Source organism: Dama dama, chromosome 18, assembly GCF_033118175.1.
Source record: "Dama dama isolate Ldn47 chromosome 18, ASM3311817v1, whole genome shotgun sequence".
NCBI classification, from domain to species: Eukaryota; Metazoa; Chordata; class Mammalia; order Artiodactyla; family Cervidae; genus Dama; species Dama dama.
The window spans coordinates 84,900,214-84,924,320 of NC_083698.1; the positions used below are offsets into that span (position 1 = coordinate 84,900,214).

General features: G+C 33.9%; 1 protein-coding gene across 9 annotated transcripts in view; it reads right to left on the bottom strand.

The window, feature by feature from the left end:
• Positions 1 to 24,107, bottom strand: part of POT1 (protection of telomeres 1) — a 92,191-nt gene that overhangs the window by 22,888 nt on the left and 45,196 nt on the right. For 8 of the 9 annotated variants that reach the window (XM_061165718.1, XM_061165719.1, XM_061165717.1 and 5 more), the window contains 6 exons: positions 21,232 to 21,362; positions 17,421 to 17,711; positions 12,826 to 12,981; positions 11,454 to 11,513; positions 5,073 to 5,242; positions 3,867 to 3,955 (listed from right to left, as the gene is read on the bottom strand). In XM_061165718.1, coding sequence (XP_061021701.1) covers positions 3,867 to 3,955; positions 5,073 to 5,242; positions 11,454 to 11,513; positions 12,826 to 12,981; positions 17,421 to 17,711; positions 21,232 to 21,362 — 897 coding nt within the window. The remainder of the gene's footprint in view (positions 1 to 3,866; positions 3,956 to 5,072; positions 5,243 to 11,453; positions 11,514 to 12,825; positions 12,982 to 17,420; positions 17,712 to 21,231; positions 21,363 to 24,107) is intronic. The other variant, XM_061165724.1, reaches the window with a different exon arrangement.

Sequence of the window (24,107 nt, forward strand, 5' to 3'; positions counted from 1 at the left end):
AAAATAATCTTGAATGTACAACTGTTCAAGGATGTTTATTAAAGCATTATTTGTAAGAGTAAGAAACTGAAAACAACTGTTTATCAAATAGAAAATGGCTGAATTCATTATATTAGATTAACGTAAAATATAATGCAGCTATTAAAAGAATGAGTTTGAGTTATATGAATTAGCCCAGAAAGAGGTCTATAATCTATCATTAAAGAAAACAACCAGCATACTAAGGTCTCACTTTTGTGAAAATTTTAAACAGAGGAAGAAGATATATATGTTCATATAGAAGTATGTATATTTTTATAAACATGAATGGTTTGAAGAATTCATAGTCAACTGTTACCTTTCCCTCAGCAAGTGGGAATAAAGGCATGGGAAAGCTACGTAACTTGATACTGTCATATGTACTACTTCTGTAATTTGAAAATAATCAGAAAAACATTTTAGGAGAAAAGAGATTTCAAAAAGTATAATTATAAATCACATTGGCTCTAAATGATTGTCAACTGAAGTAAACTGGCCTCATAATGGGTAGTTCAAGTAGTCACAGATTAGGCTAAAATGCTGTCATCAAGGTGCTAGGAAATATGAAGAATTTTAAAGCACATAAAATGAAGAAATAAACATGGACAAAACAACCAAATCGCCAGCACTTGAATGGCACTGACTTTGCCATCAGTTAACAGTAAGGGAGGTTGGGCAAACTATATGATTCCCATTACTCAAAGCCTCAGTTTCCTTTCTGCAAAAGGGAAGAATAGCAACCTCACAGGAGTGCGGTTAGGATTAAATAATGACTGTTAGCACTTATTTAGTGCCTATCGAGTCACAGATGTTAATTTTAATGCTTATTATTACTGATATAGATATAAAGAGCATACATATTCATTAAACAGATCACAGTAGGGAAGAAGTTAGGTTGTAAGAAAAAAAAAACAATCATATGGGATAGAAACATGATATAGATTTTAAAGCTCAGGATGTACAAGCAAATACTGAGACAAAATGGTAAAGGAAAAATTATTACAGATTTAGCAAATTTTTAAAATTTATATTTGAATAGCCATCTATTCAGGTAGATAATAATATAAATATACCACCAATTATCTGTTAATATTTTATAATTAGGTACTTGATTAATTCAATACAACTGGGAACTCTTAAGATATGTATGATCAAAAAATACTTGGGCTATTGGAAGTAAAGCAGCAAAAATAACATTTGTCCCTTTGAGAAACTAACAAGCAAACAGTTGAATGGGAAATGAATACAGATTTTTAATAAGTTATATACATTTTTGTTGTTATTGTTGTTTACACGCTAAAGTTGTGTGGGACTCTTTGCCACCTCATGGGCTATAGCCCATCAGGCTCCTCAGCTCAGTTCAGTCGCTCAGTCATGTCCGACTCTTTGTGACCCCATAGACTGTAGCACACCAGGCTTCCCTGTCCATCACCAACTCTTGGAGCTTGCTCAAACTCATGTTCACTGAGTCAGTGATGCCATCAAACCACCTCATCCTGTCGTCCCCTTCTTCTCCTGCCTTCAATTTTTCCCATCATCAGGGTCTTTTCCAGTGACTCAGTTCTTTACATCAGGTGGCCAAAGTATTGGAGCTTCAGCTTCAACGTAAGTCCTCCAATGAATATTCAGGACTGATTTCCTTTAGGATCTATTGGTTTGATCTCCTTGCTGTCCAATGGACTCTCAGGAATTTCTCCAACACCACAGTCAAAAGCATCAGTTCTTCGGCGCTCAGAGTTCTTTATGGTCTAAATCTCACATCTATACATGACTACTGGTAAAACCATAGCCTTGACTAGATGGACCACTGTCGGCAAAGTAATCTCTCTGCTTTTTAATATGCTGTCTAGGTCGGTCTCCCTTCATGGTATCTGGTCCCATCACTTTATGGCAAATAGATGGGTAAACAGTGGAAACAATGACAGACTTTATATTCTTGGGCTCCAAAATCACTGCAGATGGTGACTGCAGCCATGAAATTAAAAGGCTATCTCCTTGGAAGAAAAGCTATGACCAACCTAGACAGCATATTAAAAAGAGAGACATTACTTTGCCAATAAACGTTCGTCTAGTTAAAGCTATGGTTTTTCCAGTAGTTATGTATGGATGTGAGAGTTGGACCATAAAGAAAGCTGAGTGCTGAAGAACTGATGCTTTTGAACTGTGGTGTTGAAATAGACTACTGAAAGTCCCTTGGACCGCAAGGAGTGATCTCCAGTCCATCCTAAAGGAAATGAGTCCTGAATATTCATCCCTGCATATTCAAGGGACTGATGCTGAAGCTGAAACTCCAATACTTTGGCCACCTGATGTGAAGAACTGACTCATTTGAAAAGACTCTGATGCTGGGAAAGATTGAAGGCAGGAGAAGAAGGGGACAACAGAGGATGAGATGGTTGGATGGCATCACCGACTCTACTGGATATGAATTTGAGCAAGCTCCGGGAGTTGGTGATGGACAGGGAAGCCTGGCGTGCTGAAATCCATGTGGTCACAAAAGTCAGACATGACTGAGCGACTGAACTGAAGTTGGTCATAACTTTTCTTCCAAGGAGCAAGCATCTTTTAGTTTCATGACAGCAGTCACCATCTGCAGTGATTTTGGAGCCCAAGAAAATACAGCCTGTCACTGTTTCCCCATCTATTTGACATGAAGTGATGGGACTGGATACCATGATCTTCATTTATTGAATGTTGAGTTTTAAGCCAGCTTTTTCACTGTCCTCTTTCACTTTCATCAAAAGGCTCTTAATTTCTTCACTTTCTGCCATAAGGGTGGTGTCATCTGTATATCCAAGGTTATTGATTTTCTCCCAGCAATCTTGATTCTAGCTTGTGCTTCATTCAGCCTGGCATTTCGCATGATGTACTCTGCATATGAGTTAAATAAGCAGGGTGACAATATACAGCCTTGATGTACTCCTTTCCCAATTTGGAACCATTGTGCTTTTCCATGTCCAGTTCTAACTGTTGCTTCTTGACATGCATACAGATTTCTCAGGAGGCAGGTAGGTGGTCTGGAATTCCCATCTCTTTAAGAATTTGTTTAGGAAGCATCACTACAAAAAAAGCTAGTGGATGTGATGGAATTCCAGCTGAGCTATTTCAAATCCTAAAAGATGATGCTGTTAAAATGCTACACTCAATATGCCAGCAAATCTGGAAAACTCAGCAGTGGACACAGGACAGGAAAAGGTCAGTTTTCATTCCAATCCCAACAGGTTCCTCTGTCCATGGGATATTTTCAGGCGACAATACTGGAGTGGGTTGCCATTTCCTTCTCCAGGGGATCTTCCTGACCTGAGAATCAAACCCATGTCTCCTGCATTTCCTGTCTTGGTAGGTGGCTTCTTTACCCCTGAGTCACCTACAAAGCCCAATAAATGTATATACATAAATACTAATATAACCCAAATCAAGTAATCCTTACCATTCCAATTTGAAAATGTAACTACATAATTGAGGGGGGAGTAATATTTATCTTTGTACTAGGACACGTAAAGGTTTAGCTTGTCTCTTTATAATGAATATCAATTTAACAAGTAAAAAAGGAGATTGGAAGGTATTAAAAAAGAGAATTTATGTTGATGTAGTAATTTTACTTAACAGAAACTAAACTGGCAGCATCAAAAATCACCCTTAGTTCTTAGGGGTATGGAATTAGCAGATATACACCACTATATATAAAAACTGGTAAAAAAACAGAATTTACTGTAGAGCACATAGAACTATATTCACTATCTTGTTAATAACCTATAATGTAAAAGAATCTAAAGCTGTATACCTGAAACTAACACAATATTATAAGTCAACTACAGTTAGGTAATGTATTAAAAAACTGTCCTTACTTGAAATGTTTGAAAAGCTGTCCTCTTGCTCTGATTGACATACACCGACAAAACTCTGGTTGGGGGGCAAATGTGCAGATTCTAAAATCCTATAATTGAAAGAATACAACTTTTAATTGCATAAAGCACAATCAAAGAATGGTCAGTTTACCCTTAGAAAGCAAGAGCTTAGTGAAATTACGTAAAAATTCTGTGTGCGTTTGTGAGTGTGTACGCATTCTGCAGTAGGTCTATAGCTTTCATCAGATTATCAGGGGGTTCCAAGAGACTCTAAAATGTAAAAAACCCAAGTCTAGAAAGATACAAGTGAAATAGTGGGATCATGAAATACTGCAAATAAGCTGGGTATATAATGCATGTCATTCTAAGTCAGAACAATCTCACTCTAGACTCAAGCAATGAAATACTATATGGCTATATACTGCAATCTAAGAAATAAAGTAGGAAAACTGATATAAGGTTATTAAAATAGCTAATTTCATTGATGTTAAAGTCATCTTGATTTCAATATGTTAAAACTTAGAAAATAGTTTTGTCATTTCAATTTACTGAACAGGATATTTTCTATATCTCTTTGAAAATATACAGAAGACTTTTTATTTCCCCAGAGTATAGATCAAAGAGTTTCTACACACTATGACTAATAAGAATACTTCAGGGAAAAGGGAAGTACAAGTGTAGCAGGATTTAAGGTACTATTCACTTTCTGGGAACACCTAAAAGTTTTAAAAATATGACACCATGAAATATTTATGCTATCTATTTTCTTAGGTATACACACTTTAAAAAGGCAAGATTTTTTTCCACAGAGGACCAAGTATGTTTGGCATCCTGGGTATATATATCAAGTTTTCCAAATTTTAGCTAAGCTCCAGTTTCCACTGTTTGTTTCCATACTTAGAGAAGGTGGAAAATGGTAGAACATAAAGTGCAAAGAGTAAAAGTAAGAAAGAATATAAGTAAATGTTGGAAAACTAAAGACTATTCAGCTCTGCTACTGTTTAGCTATTTGAACCAACAATCACTTGATTTGTTTCATTTGGTTCAGCTATTTAAAAAAAATGAATAATGGCACAGAAGGTGCTGAGAATGAATTACAAGGGATTCATTAGATTCCCTCTCCTCACCTCAGAACTACATTATCTTAGAAATCAGCTTAATTAATACCTTATTTACAATTTCTAGATAGGTATATAATAGGCTTACTTTTTCAGCTGATCCACATCGGAGTTATTTTCAGGCAAGACTCTGATTCCCCGACCATAACTTGTGCCTCCATGGAGATGAAATTCTAGGGCTAAAGACGTTGCTAGGTTCTCTGAACTGACTGACTGAAGTTTGGTATGGAGGCTATAAATTCTAAGGAAGCTTCCAACCTAAAAATAGACAGTTTATTATTTAGAAAATGGAGAAAACTAAAAAAAAATCTATGATATAGTATTTAACAACTAATATGGGGTACAGACCAATAACCAGGGGTGTAGACCCATCAGAAAGGGAACTGGTATACTACACTGATGTATACTCAGTATCAGCCCCAAGGACACCATACTGAAACCAAAATGTGTGTATGTATACACACATATACATGTATAGAGATGTATGTATGCATTTTTTTCAAATCTAAAGGCACATTTTCATTTTGGGGATATTAAGACATGAAATATGACTGAGTCTTAGCTCTGGTAAAATACAGTAGCTTAGAAACCTATTACCTAAATCAAACCCAAGCCCCCTATTTGATTAGGGTTTTTGAAAATAACCTGCTTTAACTAATTTAAGGTATCACTGATGGCTGGCTCACTCAGTTGTGTTTGACTCTTTGCTACCCCATGGGCAGCAGCCCACCATGCTCATCTGTCCATGTGATTCTCTAGGCAAGAATTATGGAGTCGGTTGCCATTTCCTTCTCCAGAGAATCTTCTTAACCTGGGATCAAATTCATGTCTCCTGTATTGCCAGGTGGATTCTTTACCATTAAGCCCACTGGGAAGCCCAATTTAAGGTAACATTTAATTAAATATGACCAATAAAATACTCTCATTATGAGAATACTAGAATATTTTCAAATGTATTATTATATCAAAATAATAAACTTCCTCTATTCCACAAGTTTGGGCTTCCAAGGTGGCTCAATGGTAAAGAATTCACCTGCCAGTTCAAGAGATGCAAGAGACACAGGTTCAATCCCTGGGTTGGGAAGATCTCCTGGAGTAGGAAATGGGAACCCACTCCAGTATTTTTGCCTGGGAAATCCCATGGACAGAGGAGTCTGGTGGGCTACAGTTTATGGGGTCTCAAAGAGTCTGAAACAACTGAACAACTTTGAATGCAGCACACATTCCACAAGTTTGATGGAAAGAAAACATTTGTAAAAACAATTTCTGTCAGGACACCATAATGTGAAACACATTCCGTGAGTTCAAATGTATAATTAAACAATATATTTTTGAACTAAATGTCCTATTGTTAATTTTAGATGTTCTGCCAAACTTAGTCTTAAAAATTTAACTCAGATGACCATTATATCTACTACTGTGGGCAAGGATGCCTTAGAAGAAATGGAGTAGCCATCAGAGTAAACAAGAGAGTCTGAAATGCAATACTTGGATGCAATCTCAAAAACAACAGAATGACCACTGTTTGTTTTCAAGGCAAACCATTTGACATCACAGTAATCCAAGTCCATGCCCCAACTAGTAATGCTGAAGAAGCTGAAGCTGAATGGTTCTATTAAGACCTACAAGACCTTACAGAACTAACACCCAAAAAAGATGTCCTTTTCATTATAGGGAACTAGAATGCAAAAGTAGGAAGTCAAGAGATACCCAGAATAACAGGGAAATTGGGCCTTGGAGTACAAAATGAAACAGGGCAAAGGCTAACAGAATTTTGCCAAAAGAATACACTGGACTTAGCAAACACCCTCTTCCAACAACACAAGAGAAGACTTTACACATGGACATCACCAGATGGACAACACTGAAATCAGATACATTCTTTGCAGCCAAAGATGGAGGAGCTCTATACAGTCAGCAAAAACAAGACCGGGAGCTGACTGTGGCTTAGATCATGAATTTCTTATTTCCAAATTCAGACTTAAATTAAATAAAGTAGGGAAAACCACTAGACCATTCAGGTATGACCTGAATCAAATCCCTTACGATTATACACTGGTAGTGAGAAACAGATTCAAAGGATTAGATCTGATAGACAGAGTGCTTGAAGAACTATGGACGGAGGTTTGTGACACTGCACAAGAGGCAGTGATCAAGGCCATCCCCAAGAAAAAGAAATGCAAAAAGGCAAAATGGTTGCCTGAGGAGGCCTTACAAATAGCTGAGAAAAGAAGAGAAACTAAAGGCAAAGGAGAACAGGAAAGATATACCCATCTGAATGCACGGTTCCAAAGAATAGCAAGAATGCCCTCCTCAGTGATCAATGCAAAGAAATAGAGGAAAATAACAGAATGGGAAAGACTAGAGATCTCTTTAAGAAAATTAGAGATACCAAGGAAACATTTCATGCAAAGATGGGCTCAATAAAGGACAGGAATGGTATGGACCTAACAGAAGCAGAAGATATTAAGAAGAGGTGGCAAGAATACACAGAAGAACTATACAAAAAGGATCTTCATGACCCAGATAACCATGATGGTGTGATCACTGGATTAGAGCCAGACAACCTGGATTGTGAAGTCAAGTGGGCCTTAGGAAGCATCACTATGAACAAAGCTAGTGGAAGTGTTGGAATTCTAGTTGAGCTATTTCAAATCCTAAAAGATGATGCTGTGAAAATGCTGCATTCAATATGCCAGCAAATTTGGAAAACTCAGCAGTGACCACAGGACTGAAAAAGGTCAGTTTTCATTCTAATTCCAAAGGAAGGCAATGCCAAAGAATGCTCAAACTACTGCACAACTGCACTCATCCCTCATGCTAGCAAGGTAATGCTCAAAATTCTCCAAGCCACGCTTCAACAGTACGTGAACTGTGAACTTCCAGATGTTCAAGCTGGATTTAGAAAAGGCAGAGGAACCAGAGATTAAATTGCCAACAACTGCTGGATCATGGAAAAAGCAAGAGAGTCCTGGAAAAACATCTATTTCTGCTTTATTGACTGTGCTGAAGCCTTTGACTGTGTGGATCACAATAAACTGTGGAAAATTCTTCAAGAGATAGGAATACCAGACTACCTGACTTGCCTCTTGAGAAATCTGTATGTAGGTCAGGAAGCAACAGTTAGAACTGGACATGGAACAACAGACTGGTTCCAAATAGGTAAAGGAGTCTGTCAAGGCTGTATCTTGTCACCCTGCTTATTTAACTTATATGCAGAGTACATCATGCGAAATGCTGGACTGGGTGAAGCACAAATGAAATGAAGATTGCCAGGAGAAATATCAATAACCTCAGATATGCAGATGACAGCACCCTTATGGCAGACAGCGAAGAAGAACTTAAAAGCCTCTTGATGAAAGTGAAAGAAGACAGTGAAAAAGTTGGCTTAAAACTCAACATTCAGAAAACTAAGATTACGGCACCTGGTCCCATCACTTCATGGGCAAGTAGATGGGGAAACAATGGAAACAGTGACAGACTTTATTTTTTTGGGCTCCAAAATCACTGCAGATGGTGACTGCAGCCATGAAATTAAAAGATGCTTGCTCCTTGCAAGAAAAGCTATGATCAATCTAGACAGCATATTAAAAAGCAGAGACATTACTTGGCCAACAAAGGTCCGTCTGGTCAAAGCTATGGTTTTTCCAGTAGTCATATATGGATGTGAGAGTTGGACTATAAAGAAAGCTGAGCACCAAAGAATTGATGCTTTTGAACTGTGGTGTGGAGAAGTCTCTTGAGAGTCCCTTGGACTGCTAGGAGATCAAACCAGTCCATCCTAAAGGAGATCAGTCCTGAATATTCATTGGAAGGACTGATGCTGTAGCTGAAGCTACAGTACTTTGGCCACCTGATGCGAAGAAGTGACTCATTGGAAAAGACCTTGATGCTGGGAAAAATTGAAGGCAGGAGGAGAAAGGGACGACAGAGGATGAGATGGTGGGATGGCATCACCGATTCTATGGACATGAGTTTGATCAAGCTACGGGAGTTGCTTATGGACAAGGAAGCCTGGCATGCTGCAATCCACAGGATCACAAAGAGTCAGACGTGACTGAGCAACTGAACTGAGTCCTAAAAATACCTTTAATATAGAGTATTGATACTCTCTTAAGAAGACTTATAAAGAGGTACATACAGAACATTATTAAAGCAACTGACATCTACTAAAGGAAGAAGCTGTAAAACCTAAATCACATTTATTATAAATCAATTTCCCACGTCTGCTTATTACTGTCTCAGTTCATTGTATTTCTCATCATCACTCTCTCGATTTGATAGAGGAGATAAATGGTGGGGGAAAGAAAAGGAGGGGGAAATCCACACTCCTTGAGCTACTTCTTCACTCTCAAGGATACTTTTCCCAAATAATCATGTGTTTTATAAAGAGGTAAACATTTAGTCTTTTCTTCTCTGACTTCTAACACTGACAGAACAGCAGGGGAGCAGGGTAAATAAACTCAAAGGAAAAAAACACAAAAGGAAAAAGAAAAAAAAGGATGACAAATTGATTTTCCTCATGGTCTCCAAAGTAAAGTAAAAAGAAAATATAAAATATATTTCTATTTATGCACTTCTATCTCATTCTTTTTGAACATTTATTACTCTATAATTCTTTTTAATATACTCAATATATTAGAATAGTATTTGTATGTAACCTAAAAAGTACTTAAGGGCAGACCCAGGTGAAAGATACCATATCCATAAGTGAAAAGTTTCAAAATATAATGATAATCTCCTAATTAATTATTCTTTAAAATCAATGCAATTTCTGTCAAAATCCCCAGTGCCTTTCCTGCAACTGTAAAAACTGATCTGAAAGTGAATAGTTAAGTTAGTTTTGAAGACTGAACTAGGAGTGAGGGCTTAACCTATGAAGTATCATTTAAAAATAAAGGTATAAAAATTAAGACAGGCTGGTTTTAATGGAGACACATGTATGATCATGCATAAATCTTAGAAATATAATGTCAAAGGAGAAAAGCAATTTATAGAATGATAAATAACTACATGCATTTTTCAGAAAAAAATCATAAAATAAAAGCATACTAAACATGGTTGTACACACCTACATGTTAGGATAATTAAAAAGAGGATATTGGAAAGCAAAAAATTAGGATAAGCAGAAGTACAAAGAAGGTTTCACATGTAGAGTTTCATTTCTTAAAGTTAAAAGTACCTAAAATAAGTGTGCAAAACATATGGGTGACAGACACATGGATGTTCGTTTGTCTCTACTAATGCATTTCATAATTAAACAAAATCATATTTTAAAGATCAAGAGAGAATTTGTATATACATAGGCTATAAAAATGACAAGTTGCTATTTCCAGAAATTCCTTCTGGAGGCAGCATTGTATTTTTTTAAGCTTGCTAAATATACTATAAAATATGCCAGATGCTCTGTTAAAATAGACAAATACATAATAAATAGTCTTGTTGTTAATGTGGTAATATTCCAAAAATACAGGTGAGGGAATCATAACCCAAAAATTATAAAACATATTTCTAAACACTGTTATAAAAGTCCATTTTAATACATAAACAAAAAAAGCAAAACAAACTGGCTATTAAGAAATTATTATTCCTTTTCAAATAATTTAAATATTCCTTATAAACTTTCAAAACTTTCCCTTTAGGTTTAACATTTTTAATAACCTGTATATGTCTGAAAATAACCAAACTATAGTTCTTGGGTCACCGAATGCCAAACATACTAACTAGGTATATTTTATAATTATTTTTAAATTGTGTCAGAGTAAGTCTGGGGATTGAAAATACCCTGCTTTCATTTATAGACAAAATGTTTGAAATGTCATTATGTGTGTGTATGTGTATTAAACGTATAGGGAATGTGGTATCTTACTTAAAAAGCAAATTTTCAGAAAAATGTTAAAAACGTTACCGCTAAAAAAACTTAAGTTGTAAAATGTATTGTACAGAGAATTCAATTATATCGTGCTTTATAACTGCCTTAACTGTTCTTTATTAAATATAATAAAAACCACATTTTTCCTGTTCCTACTCAACAAAAATACATGCATTCCATGCATTTCAATATACATATGCAATTTTAACCAGTTTTCTTCAAGCACTGATAAGAATTCATTGGCTATCAGTATCATTCGACTCTGGGGATTTCTTAAAGTAGTATGAAATGGTTGGTATGGCGGTTACCTCAGAACGAATAAAATATGCTATCAGTGTACATTAAATAAAAGCCTACAGTTATATTACTTTTATACAGATAAAATTCTTTCCATTTTTCTATTACATTACAGATAAATATGTCATGATATCTTTAGATAAAAATTAATTGCCTACATTTTCTTAATTATGTGTGCTCAGAGCACCGTCTAGTGGGTGAGATAAAGCAGCGAAAAGGGAGATGAAAAAATTTTTTTAAATTTCAGGAGGCTCACAGATTGATTCATTCATCAGAAGATAGTATTCACTTCACCCTTACAATATGGAAAGCACTTGGTAGGTACTGTTCAGGACTTGGACTGGAGAGGAACAGAAAGACCTAGAGAAGCAGCACAGGGGACAGGGAAGGGAATTAAACGGTAAAAGTCCAATTTTAAATGTAAATTTTTTCATTTGTAAAAGAACTCTACCTGTATCTTAAAAAGATTTTAGAATTGGTTTTATCATTATATTATTTTTGAAACTAATCAATGCAGATAAAATCAGGGAAAAGCATCAAAATATGTCTTCAACCGTCAGTTTTCTGACATAAGGTATGAACACACTCACAAAGGAAAAAAAAGTGCACTTGTCACCTTCCTTGACCTGGACTTGAACCTAATTTATTGAGTTGGGTGGGCTTATTTGTAACATAATATGGAAGTGGAAATATTTCCTCTTCAAGAACATTTATTTGCAAAAAAGAAATTAGGCAGTAAAATTCATATCTAAAAAAATTGCAATTCACTTTCACTGTTTTCTTCCTATTAAGTTGGCTGTATAACTCCCTCAAGGTAGGATGGAAGCTTTATTTGCAATAAAGGAAATCATTTCTTTATACTGCTTAAGAGGATTAGCTCTAGAAGCAGACACTGTACATTCAAATACAGGCTTCACCCAAGTGGCTGTGAAATCTTGGGCTTAACCTCTCTGAGTGCCTCAGTTTTCTCATTGGTAACACAGAAATGATAGTACCTACTGCCCGAGACAGTGCTAAATACATGTGAAGTGTTTCATAAATGTTACCATTATGATTGCTATTATTAGTGATACTATTCTTGGCAAGAAGGGATACTTGCAAACATAAAATAGAGTAAAATGAAGAAAAATATTCTTTAAAGTGTTATTAAAAAACAAGAAGTGCCATAATTAAGCAGGATGCTTTTACCTAGAAAATTTTATCTCAAAAACTGAGCAAATTCTAATAAACTGCATGATACACACAATTTACAATATATTTTAGAGGTAGATTAACAATTTCTTAGTCCAATGAGTACAAAGTTAAAGACTGGATTTTATCAAACCAATTAAAAAAGCTTAGCATTTTTTAAGTTTACAAATATTTCATACATCCTTCATCAGTTTCAGCAAATTTTATTGCAGGATGAAATTTTTCTTTCTTATTTTCATAGCAAAATTGGGCACAGCTTTAAGATATTCAGAAATGCTCTTAAATTTTAAAAAGTTGTTCAAGCCATTGTAATTTAATGTATCATCTAATAATTTATTTTAAACATGCATTTTACAAATTAGAAATTAAAGAAAAAATAAATTTGGAGTTAATTTCTGGACCTCAAATATCACCTACCATGTGATTTACCCTAAAATTAATAAAAATACAAAAGACAAACAAGTTTGCAAAGTAACATCACCTTTAGAGATTTAGCCACTTGAACATGGTTATCATAGACTAAAATGTCTACTGTCAGATTCTGCAGCTGATGGATGCGACTTAAATCACCTTCAAGAGCAACGTCTTGTATTAAGACTCTCCAAGATGGGAATGGGGTCCTGGTGCCATCCCATACCTGCATAAGAGGCAGAACAAAACATTTATGATCTTTTTATAAAACTGTGGAGGCTAAAAGAGGTTTATTTGCTGGTGATATAGCTTAAAAGTAATTAACTATATTCCCCCAAATATCTGGTAAGCTTTAAATATGATCTATATTTTTTCCTGATTGTACAAGGACTACATATGTAGAGGCAATGAATAAAATATAAGTAAAAAAATTCAAACTGAGCTTAGAAAAATGATTAACACATTGCTTAATTTTATTCTTTTTTCTTTTGTGTATTTATAATATATATGTCTTTTCCTTTTTACCAAACTGGCATTCTACTCTGCTTTTATTTCTTACTTTACTGTTGGGTAGTTTTTCAAGCAACCTTATATTAGATGTAATGAACACAAATGAATGAATATCATGGGTCCTTGAAAAGGGAAAGGTATGTTGGATTGCTACTTAAGTTACCTTGAGACAGAGATGGGAAAGGAGCCCAGGACAAGGATGCACTATCCCATCCTCAAGACCTGAACTAGCCTGTGCTGTGCTAGATTGGTAGAGATGACTGATGCTTTATTATGCTAAAAAGGCATTGCGAAAGACATTTAATAGAGGTGGGAATAGCCCTGCATGTCCGAAGTCTGGCTGTATAAGAGAAAACAAGCTACTTAAGTAGAAAACTGAACTGAAGTAGAAAACACATTTCTTTCTTTAACTGTTATTGCTTTTTTTTAGTTGATGTAGAGCTCATTTACAATGTGTTAGTTTCAGGTGTACAACAAAGTGATTCAGTCACACATGTGTGCGATCAGTTACAGATGTGTGCAATCAGTTACACATGTGTGAGCACGCACATACATACATGTTACCTTTTTCATATTCTTTTCCATTGTAGGTTATTACAAGATATTGAATATAGTTCTTTGTGCTATACACAGGTCCTTATTGTTTACTTTATATATAGTAGTGTGTATCTATTGATTCCAAATGCCTAATTTATTCCTCCCCTTGTCCTTTCCCTTTTGGTAACCATAAATTTGTTTTCTATGTTTATAAGTCTATTTCTGTTTTGTAAATAAGTTCATTTGTTTTATTTTTTAAGATTCCAATCATAAGTGATATCATATGATGTTTGTCTTTCTCTTTACTTAGTACCATAATATCTAGGTCCATCCATGTTGCTGCAAATGGCACTATTTCATTCTTTTTTTGGCTAAATAATATTCTAGTGTGTGTGTGTGTGTGCGCACGCATGCACGCACATAAAAATGTATATCTTCTTTATTCATTCATCTGTTCATAGATATTTACGCTGCTTCCATGTCTTGGGTATTGTAAATAGTGCTGCTATGAAAACTGGATGTATCTTTTCAAATTAGCTTTTGCCTTTTCCATATATATGCCCAGGAACAGGACTGCTAGATCATATGGTAACTCTATTTTTAAGTTTTTTAAGGAACTTTCACACTGTTCTCCACAGTGACTGCACCGATTTACATTCTCACCAACAGTGTAGGAAGCTTCCCTTTCTCCCTACGCTCTCCAGCCTTTGTTATTTGTAGACTTTTTAATAATGGCTATTTTGACCAGTTTTGATAACTCACTGTAGTTCTGATTTGTGTTTCTCTGATAATTAGTGATATTGAGCATCTTTTCATGTGCATTTTGGCCATTTTCATGTCTTCTTTGGAGAAATGTCATTTTAGGTCTTCTGCCTATTTTCTGATGGGGTTGTTTGGAAAACACCACATTTCTATACAAGTGTCTGCCAGGGTCAGCTTACAGAGGAAGTATTAAATAATGCTGGTGCCAGTGTAGGTGTTAAAGTATCGTGAGTTTGTGTCACTAGCTCTGTCACCTAAAAGAGCTAGGACAATAACGTTGGAAGTAGTAACATTATGTCCCAGACACTTAGCTTTACTTGGAGTTTGTTCTTTCATTGTGTGTACATGTTTTTGAGACTTTAAATGGCTTTACAGACCAATTCATGAGTCTTTTGAAGGATGGCCTGAGAGAGTAGAGTGTAAGTCAGACTTTGCTTTGAAATTCTGGAACTTTTGCAATCTTGTATCAAAACTTAATGTGTTAGGAATTTGCATATTATATATAGATCTTTTTTCCAAATAGATAACAATCACCATTTAACAATCTTTCTTTGTCAATTTGAAATGCTAATGTTATTTTTATTATTGTATTAATAGCAGCATGGAAATAAGAGAGGATGGCAAGGAGAGAAACTTTTTTAATAAGTATTGTTTTAAAAAAATTTTTTTTAAATTTCTGGGCAATGCTAAAATTGCCTACCCCCAAATTAAATACCTTATTAAAATACTACCTTATACTTTCCACAGTTGTGTTTGTTACTTTTTCAATTTCTTGACTTGAAAGATTATTCTAATATGCTATGCCTTTTTTTCTTTCTTTGTTCATGAAGACATTTAAGGCTGTAAATTTTGTCTTTGAGTATACCTCCAGACATAGCCTTTAACTTATCTTATTAACATAATAGTCTTAATAACCTATAATTAAAATTAATTTCTTTTAGAAACAGCACTATATAGGGGAATCATGTCTACTAGAATAGTCAAAGTGAATGTATTATAGTTACTAACAAGGAGACTGATATTAGTATCATCTCAGTTGAGAGGAGAAACAATTATGTTATATTCCATGGTGACCAGAACTCATTTGGAGTAAGATCTGGCTCCTTCTGTTTTCAAAATAAAATTTAAAAAATATATAGTTCTAGGTTGGGATAGGAAAATCAACTTCAGAAAAGAAAGTATTAAAATCTGACTTCCTATATGTAAAATGAGTAAAATATTGCTATATATTCATTTCAATATATTTTTGCTAGGTATAGGAAACATTTTTTAGTATATAAGTGAAGGTGCATTAATCACTAAAGAGAATATTGTGTATTGCTATCTCAGTAAGTTTATGTCTACAATGTCATTTTAGAGTACAGTATTCCATAATACATAAATAATTCACAAAATTCTCTATTGCTAGTGCCCAAGTTTTTTCTGATTTTTGTCACTGTAAGAAATATATGGAGAAATATTCCCTTAAAGGCATTTTCTCACATTTTAAATTATTAGTATAAAATAATTTATGAAAAGAGTTGTTGAGACGTATAGAGAGACTTCTGAGATTTCTTTCAAATTGTCCTCAAGGAAATCTTACTAAAATAATTTCTTATATTCAAAGCTGAATGCTATATTTTAAAATAATCTCTACAGGAAAGTTGTTTTTACTTATCTGAAAAGGCTATTGATAAAAATGGGATGCATGCATGATTTCTTGCTTTAGAGAGAAAATGTAGATTCAGCTATGTCAGCTAAAAGGTGTCAGGTTTTACCTCAGAATTACATACTAACAACACAGCAGTCAAAAGATGGAGAATATTTCTGTGCACAGCAGATTCATTATCGTTAGAAATGTTTGATGATTAACAAATGTTCATTTGTTAAGTAAGTCACTTTGGGCATAAAGTACGACTGGTGGACTTAAAATACCTTCTCATTTTGTTTGGATGATTTTATGTTTCTTTAGCTTCAGTTTTGTCATATTTAACTCATTCACCCTTTTTTATAGCACACATTTATTTTCTCAGATTATCTTATGTATATATAAATATGTGCTATTTTCAACTTCAGAAACTTCCTATTTTATTCAATCATTTCTATCTTCGCTATTTTTTTTAATATGGGCAAGATACATCTGATACCCCAATATCCGCCCAATGACACTGAACTCCATTTCCCATTACGTTCCATCATTGTAAAGAGCAGAAAGCTAAGAAAGAACCACAGAAGCAGGGCTGAAGTGTTTGTTTAACAGCATCCTGCCTTGGCAGGGTTCGGTGAAGATAATATCAGACAACTGACCTCTCCAGAAGCTATTCATAAATAAACTGGAATAGGTATAAACAAAGATTAGATGGGTCTTAGGCCACCTTTTTAATCCTGTGGATTTAAAAACAAAACAAAATACAAGAAAAATAAACACTTCAAAACCATCCATGATCTACCCATGAAGCAGGTAGTGAAATAACCCAGAAGAGAACCCAATGACAACAAACCAAGAAAGCAAATAAGTGAGAAGAAAGGCTACATCCACATAAAGCAACAAAACTACACATTTTTTGAAATGTAGTTTAAAAATAGCAAGAGGAAACAACTCTTTTTACCAGTACTAAAATAAGAAATACATAAACAGCATAAAGTATACTATATTTAAAATATAGAACTGATAACACTATTTTTCTCTAAAAGTTTAGGATGAAGAAGGGAAATTCAAGAATAAGGATGCATGGAAATACAGGACCATTAAAAAGGTTAGATTTTAAGTTCTTAATACATAGCTGCTTATTTATTCCATCAGAATGCTGAAATAAAAGGTCTTTTTGGCTTTGAGGTCATGCTAACTTACAGTTTTAAGTACTTAAAAATACCTACCTTTAGAAGAAATGATGCTCCATCCACTTCGGCTTTGCCCAAGAGCTGGCAAGTCAGGTCAAAATACTGCATTGGCTGGACATCACACAATTTGACTAATATTGAAGAAGGTGAAATATGAGTTGATGCCCAAATACGTAAAGCTTCTACCATTTTCTGGTCCTCAGCAGTGAAGTTAAAACACTTGCTTGCAGTACGAGGAATGATAGGAGCCCCCAAAGTTCCCTCAAATGTCAAAGATGCAAAGCCAGAGCTGGTGATACCTTGAGTCTCCTTTTTATATACTTGGATCTAAGAAAGTGGCAACGTAGAAAACAAAACAAACAGGTTACTGATGTAGAACCTAGGAACTGGAAACAGGAGACTATAAAATTTTGCCAGTACAGATATTAGAGGACATAATCTTTAAATAATTAGAATATGAAATGATAAAAATCTACTCAGCTACGTCAAAATCCTTTAGTACCATGTGATCCTTTTACCATGTAAACTGTAAAACATTATGCAAAATTTATTTTTATTTTTTAAAGAGCTATGTGGTAGCTCCCCTAATACTATCAGTACACTTTTACTGACAAGACAATCATTAGCTTATTTTAAGATATAATTTATAAAAAGAAAAAGGCTAATAAGAGATAGTTACTTATGAATATTGTAGGGAAAACTAGAACACTCAAAATAAAAGAGTATGAAGTGGATAAAACGGAGCTGAGGCTAAGGTTTCATCAGTCTGACTGAGAGAACTCAGATAAACCTTAAAAACACTGGCTTTCTGAATTTTGAGGCTCAGTTATTAGGTGCACATGCATTTATGACTGTTACATCACCATAAAACAATCCTTTTGAACTTATGAAATGCCTTTTAAGTCTCCTGTAATACTGTCTGATATTAATAAATATATTTATATATTTATGGAAAATTGGAAAATGTATTCAACTGATGGATGCTTAAACTGTGATGTGTTAAAACTTGTTTGATATAACTAAAGCAGTACATAGAGAAAAATTTATAGAAATAAGTGAATATTTTACAAAGGAATAATGGTTAAAAATCAGAAATTTAGGCTTCTATCTCAAGACGCTGCACAAAGAATATTATCTCAAATCCAAGGAAAGTAGAAGGGAAACACAATGTAAGAGACATAGAAACATATAGTAGAGAAAATCAAAGCTAAAAACTAGCTCTCTGAAGAGATTAACAAAAATAATAACCCTAGAAAAAGGTGGATTTGGAAAAAAAGAAAAGAAACACAAATCATAATATTAAGACTGCAAAAAAGGATTTGTCATTACAAATCCATCAAACATCTAAAAGATGAATAACATATGATCAAATTTGTATCAATAAAGTCAGCAATTTGAATGAAATAATTTTTGATAATGATATAATTTTTTCTAAAAATTAAATACACCAAAGCTGATAGAATTAAAAAAACCTCATTCGTCTTAAAGAAATCTTAATTCATTAAGATAATCTATCAATAAAGAAATCATCAAACTCAGATAGCTTTACCAAGCATTTAAGCAAGGAAAAAACTCTGTAATCTTGCATAAACTCTTCCAGAATTGAAAAAGAAGGGCACATTTCCTGTTTTCATGAGGCAGAAAAACTTTAACTTCAAAATCTGTCAAAGACATTGTAGGAAAAGGAAATTACAGGTCTAAATATGAAACAAGAAAATTGTAATGACTTCGAGGAAAACTTAGAAGCTATCTTCATAAAATGAGTAGACAAAGAGTTCTTAAACAAGAGTACTGATCATAAAACAAAAGTTAATAAAGCAGAATATATTAAAATAAAGAACTTTTGTTCATCCAAAGACACCGTTAAGGGGGTAAGTAGGCACTAACATAGAGTGAAAAAGATATTCACAATCCATATACCTGACAAAAGATCTGTAGCCTAAATATATAAAAAACTTTCACAAATCATTAAGAAATGGGAGTTTATTTTTTATTTATTTTTTTTTTAATTTTTTTATTAGTTGGAGGCTAATTACTTCACAACATTTCAGTGGGTTTTGTCATACATTGATATATAAAAAATGAGCCAAAGACTCCAATGGACACTTCATGCTTCAGAAGACACACAGACTTTATTTTTTTTTTATTTTTTTTTTTGACACACAGACTTTAAAAGGTTCTCAGTTTCTTAATTTTTCAGGGAAATTCAAGTTAAAATCACAATAAGATACTAATACAAATGCAACAGAATGGTTGAAATTCAAAAAACTGGAAAATATCAAGTGCTGGTGAAAATGTGGAACAACTAGAATTCTTCTGTATCACTGAGAGTATAAGTGGTAAAAATCACTCTGCAAAATTAAATACATAGTTTAGCTATAAACTAAAGCAAATATATGCACAGCCTTGAACTTAGGAACTACAATCCTTGGTATACAATCAACTGAAATGCATATTATATAATATACATTATAATTACATAATTATATGTAAATGTGTATATTATATAATTATACATATTCAGTAAAATATATGTACTAGACTGTCTATAGCAGCATAATAGCCCAAACTGAAAACTACTTAAACAACTAACAGAATAAATATACAAATTCTAGTGTATTCAAACAATGGTATACCATTTAGCAGTGAAAATGAAGAAAGTAAAAACTATATGCAATAGTACAGTTCAATCAAACAAGCATAAACCAAACGTTCAAAAAAAAAAGACTAACTGTATTCTTTTTATATAAAGAACAAATGTAGAGAAACTAATAAATGTTGTGAGAAGTTATGAGATTATTTACTGCTAGGGGTGGGAAGAGTGTGAATGGCAACCCTAGGTGAGGGTATGGTGGAAGTTTCTAGAGTGTTAGATATATGAGCATGCTAGTACTGTGGAAAGAGAGATCTATATTCCACTTCAATTAAACAACAGACAAAAATTGTAAATATAGTTGTCCATGAACACTGAGGTTAAGGGCACCAACCATCCATGTAACTGAAAATCCTCTTATAACTTACAGTCAGCCCTCTCTCCTCATTTCAGCATCCATGGATTCAACTAACCATGGGATATTGTTTACTACTGAAAAGAATCTGTGCATAACTGGACCTGTGAAGTTTAAAACTGTGTTGTTCAAAGGTCAACTGTACTATAGGAAACAGTAATGTGTGCCAATCAGCTATTTTTTTTTGAAATGTGGATAAGCATGTAATATAGTGCTATAATAATAATCTTTCCAGTTCTCTTTAACCAACGTTCTCCAATATTCTTCTGTTCTCAGAGGAAAGGCATTAATAGAGCAACAGAGTTATCTCCCACCATATCTAAGACCACTGATAGAATACACCCTGAGTACCTCACTCATTTATGAGCATCAGTGATCACAAGAACCACAGATAAACCGAAGCATTAGAAGAAAAGACAACAAAGATAGTGAAGGAGTTGTATTGAAACTCATGTAACAAGAGCAAAATAGCAAGGAACTAAAATGTTTAAAAATTAAGAGACTGAAAATATTAAAGTACTGAAAAGCTGATTATTAAAAAATCACATACTATCTAATAGTTTTGCTTTTTTACTAAAATTCTTTCACAGAATGCAGCTAGTCTGAATGACAGCAGCTAACACTTCTGTAGACGGAGGGCAGGTAGTTTGTTCAAATAAAGAGGTTTCCTAATATAAATCACTTGAAGTCTGATCTTATTTACATTTCTTCTTATCTCTTGAAATGCCTGAAGTCACGTTCTAACAAAGCAACCACATATAATTAGCGTTAACTAGTTTCAGTGAGCAATGCTTAGTTCTCTTCAAACAAATATAAGTTCTAAACAGTATGAGTTATACCTTCAGCCTGTGAAAGCGAACGATATCTCCATTTTTATAAATCATTGGAAGGGCTTCATAATTTCCACTAAAGAACAGGCAGGTTAGTTTTACATTTGTCTGGTCCACAATTGTTACAACTGAACAATAATCTGGAAAACACAAAAATATTTTACCTGACTTTTTGTATTTCAAAGCATCTAATAAAATAATAATACTGAGTTCAAAACATCAAACTTTATTCCTTCCTTTAGTCTTCTAAGAATAGGATCAAAACATAAAGAAATTTTCTTCTCTCTTGAAACACACTGCCAAATTATTTTGCAAAAATGTTTCACAAAAAATTCATTTTAGAAAGTTTAATAAAACAAAAATAAAAACCCTACTTAATGTAAATTGTCATTTTTATTACCTCAAATTTATAAATTGTAAAACAGATAAAATATTTAAATAACATAATTTATAAACAAAATTAAATTTAGAGCAAAAACAAACAAAAAATACCATAAGATATTTCAAGAGTGAACATACTGCAAAAAGAAACCCCAGGGTTTTACAGTGAATATGAAATTCAAATGAACAATTCATAGAAAACTACATAATACCAAATTAAAAGGAAAAGTGATGATCTGCTATTAATACTTACAAAAGGTTACACATCAGAACAAGAGGGGTATTTCATACAATTTAAACTGGCAAAAGAAAAAAAACTAACCAAATATAATGATAGTTGGGCTGCATGAAAAACAAGTAACTTCAAACCGGTGGTAGCAAAAACTATAACAGATGTTATCATTTAAAGTAGAAGTTTCAGAAAAATGAACACTGAAAATATGCGTTGATTTCCCTCCTTCTCAATACTATACTCGTGACAGCGCAGACCGAGGAAAAGATAAACCCAAAGCAGTGAAAGGAGAGGAGAGGTGAGGAGAGGAGGGTGAAGGAGATGGAAAAAAGATATCAACATTATTTCAGGAAGTTGGGAAAGTAGATGGTTAAGGGATCAGATGGACAGAGGAGGATGCAAACAGAAAATACTCCTAAGCAGCTACAGCAAAGATGGGAGCCTTTGGGATTAAGGCAGACAGAGAAAAACAGCTGAAATTAGGGCTATTGAAAAGTTTACACATGGAACAACTGCTTCAATGATCACCCATCTTAACCTTCCTTTGGAGATGATTTCAGGTAGGCAGGTAGGATATCTCAGTCTCTAACTGCACCTCTTCGTGGAACACAGACTGCTTTCCAAGTAAGTTTCACTGATACACCAAGAAGTGGTAAGCTTTCTGATGAGGATGTTAGTACCCAGAATAAACCCTCTGCATTATCACATTAGGAGGTCTATAACCAGGTAGAAAGCTGTCTTCTCACCCACCTTAGACTGATACTTTCAATGTGTCCTGTGTGAGTACTGTTTGTCTCCTATTATAAGATTTGTCTCTTATTAGAAGTTTGAACATTGTAAGATTTCCCATTTAAAAAAGAGATCACGTTGAAAAAACAAATTCTTCATATACAAAGCAGAGGAAACAAATGTCTACGATCTAAAATAAATGATACCTACGTTTGTAAATGTAAAAACAAGACACAGAACAAAAATAGAAGAAAAGGAGGAAGAACACCAAGAGGGGGAAGGGAGAAGGAGATGGAGGAGAACAGAGGAGTATGGAGAAAGGGGAAGGAATGGGAAAATGGGGAGACAGGACTGGAGGGAAAAAGGAAAAACAGAAACCCGATTCTGTGAGGAGGGGACAACAATTAACTGAGAGAACATAAAAAACTATTTATTTTCATTTATTTTTATTAGTTGGAGGCTAATTACTTTACAATATTGTAGTGATTTTTGCTGTACATTGACATGAATCAGCCATGGATTTATATGTGTTTTAAAAAACTTTAAAAACAAAACCTTAACGAGCATCTTCAAAAACAGTGAAAATATATTACATCCTCATCTCTTCATGTGGAGGGTCTATCGGACCCAGTTTTTAGTTCTGGGGTTTCCTTTGTCAGTAGTTCTAACTATTTGTAAGGAGTGTTATTTTGTGACATTTTTTCTCTTAGCAGTCTTCCAAAGATTAAAGGTAAATTCACTTATTTTTTAATAGAATAAAACACATTCTTTTTTAACAGAATAAAACACACTCTTGCTTGTGATAACCATATGGCTGCTTTTTACCCTTTTATAAATCTAAGATCCATTATGGAATTTTTAATCATGTATTTTCCTTTATCTTGAAATATTTTGCAATTTCATTCTCCTATTAATTATTTCATCATTATTCCTACCTATGCTTAAAAAAGACTAAATTAATATTAAAATGGGAAAATGAGAGACTTGCTTATGAGAAAGATGCAAGAGTGTAATGAGTCATCCCTGGTGCCCTGCACTGCTCAATGTGCTATAACACCTTTCAAGATGACATAAAAAACCAAGTTTGAAAATGATCTTTGGAATGTCTTCTTCGGCTTTAAGAATTCAGTTAAGAATTTAGAACTGAAATTTTCTGCTAATGGCCATAGAGAAGAAAATCGACAGAAGTCCTTTAACCATTATTAGATGAAGCAGAAGCTGAATGCAAAGACAGGCAACAGCACTGCATAATGAGTAATGTACTTTGAATAAAACACAAATGATCTGAAGGTTTTAAGCTTCATGTAATTTCATGATAGGCAAAACATAAGGGCAAAGAGATCACTAGTCTAATGAAATCTAATTCAGGTACACAAAGATCAAACTTGGTATCTTTACATTTTTGTTTCCTGACAGCTTCTCCAAAATCATGTAAAACAGATTTATTTGTACTAGAATACACAAACTCACATTTCATATTTATACCAGAGAACTAGTTACTTCTTGTACTTATAGTGTTATTTTAAGTTGCAGTGATTCTAAA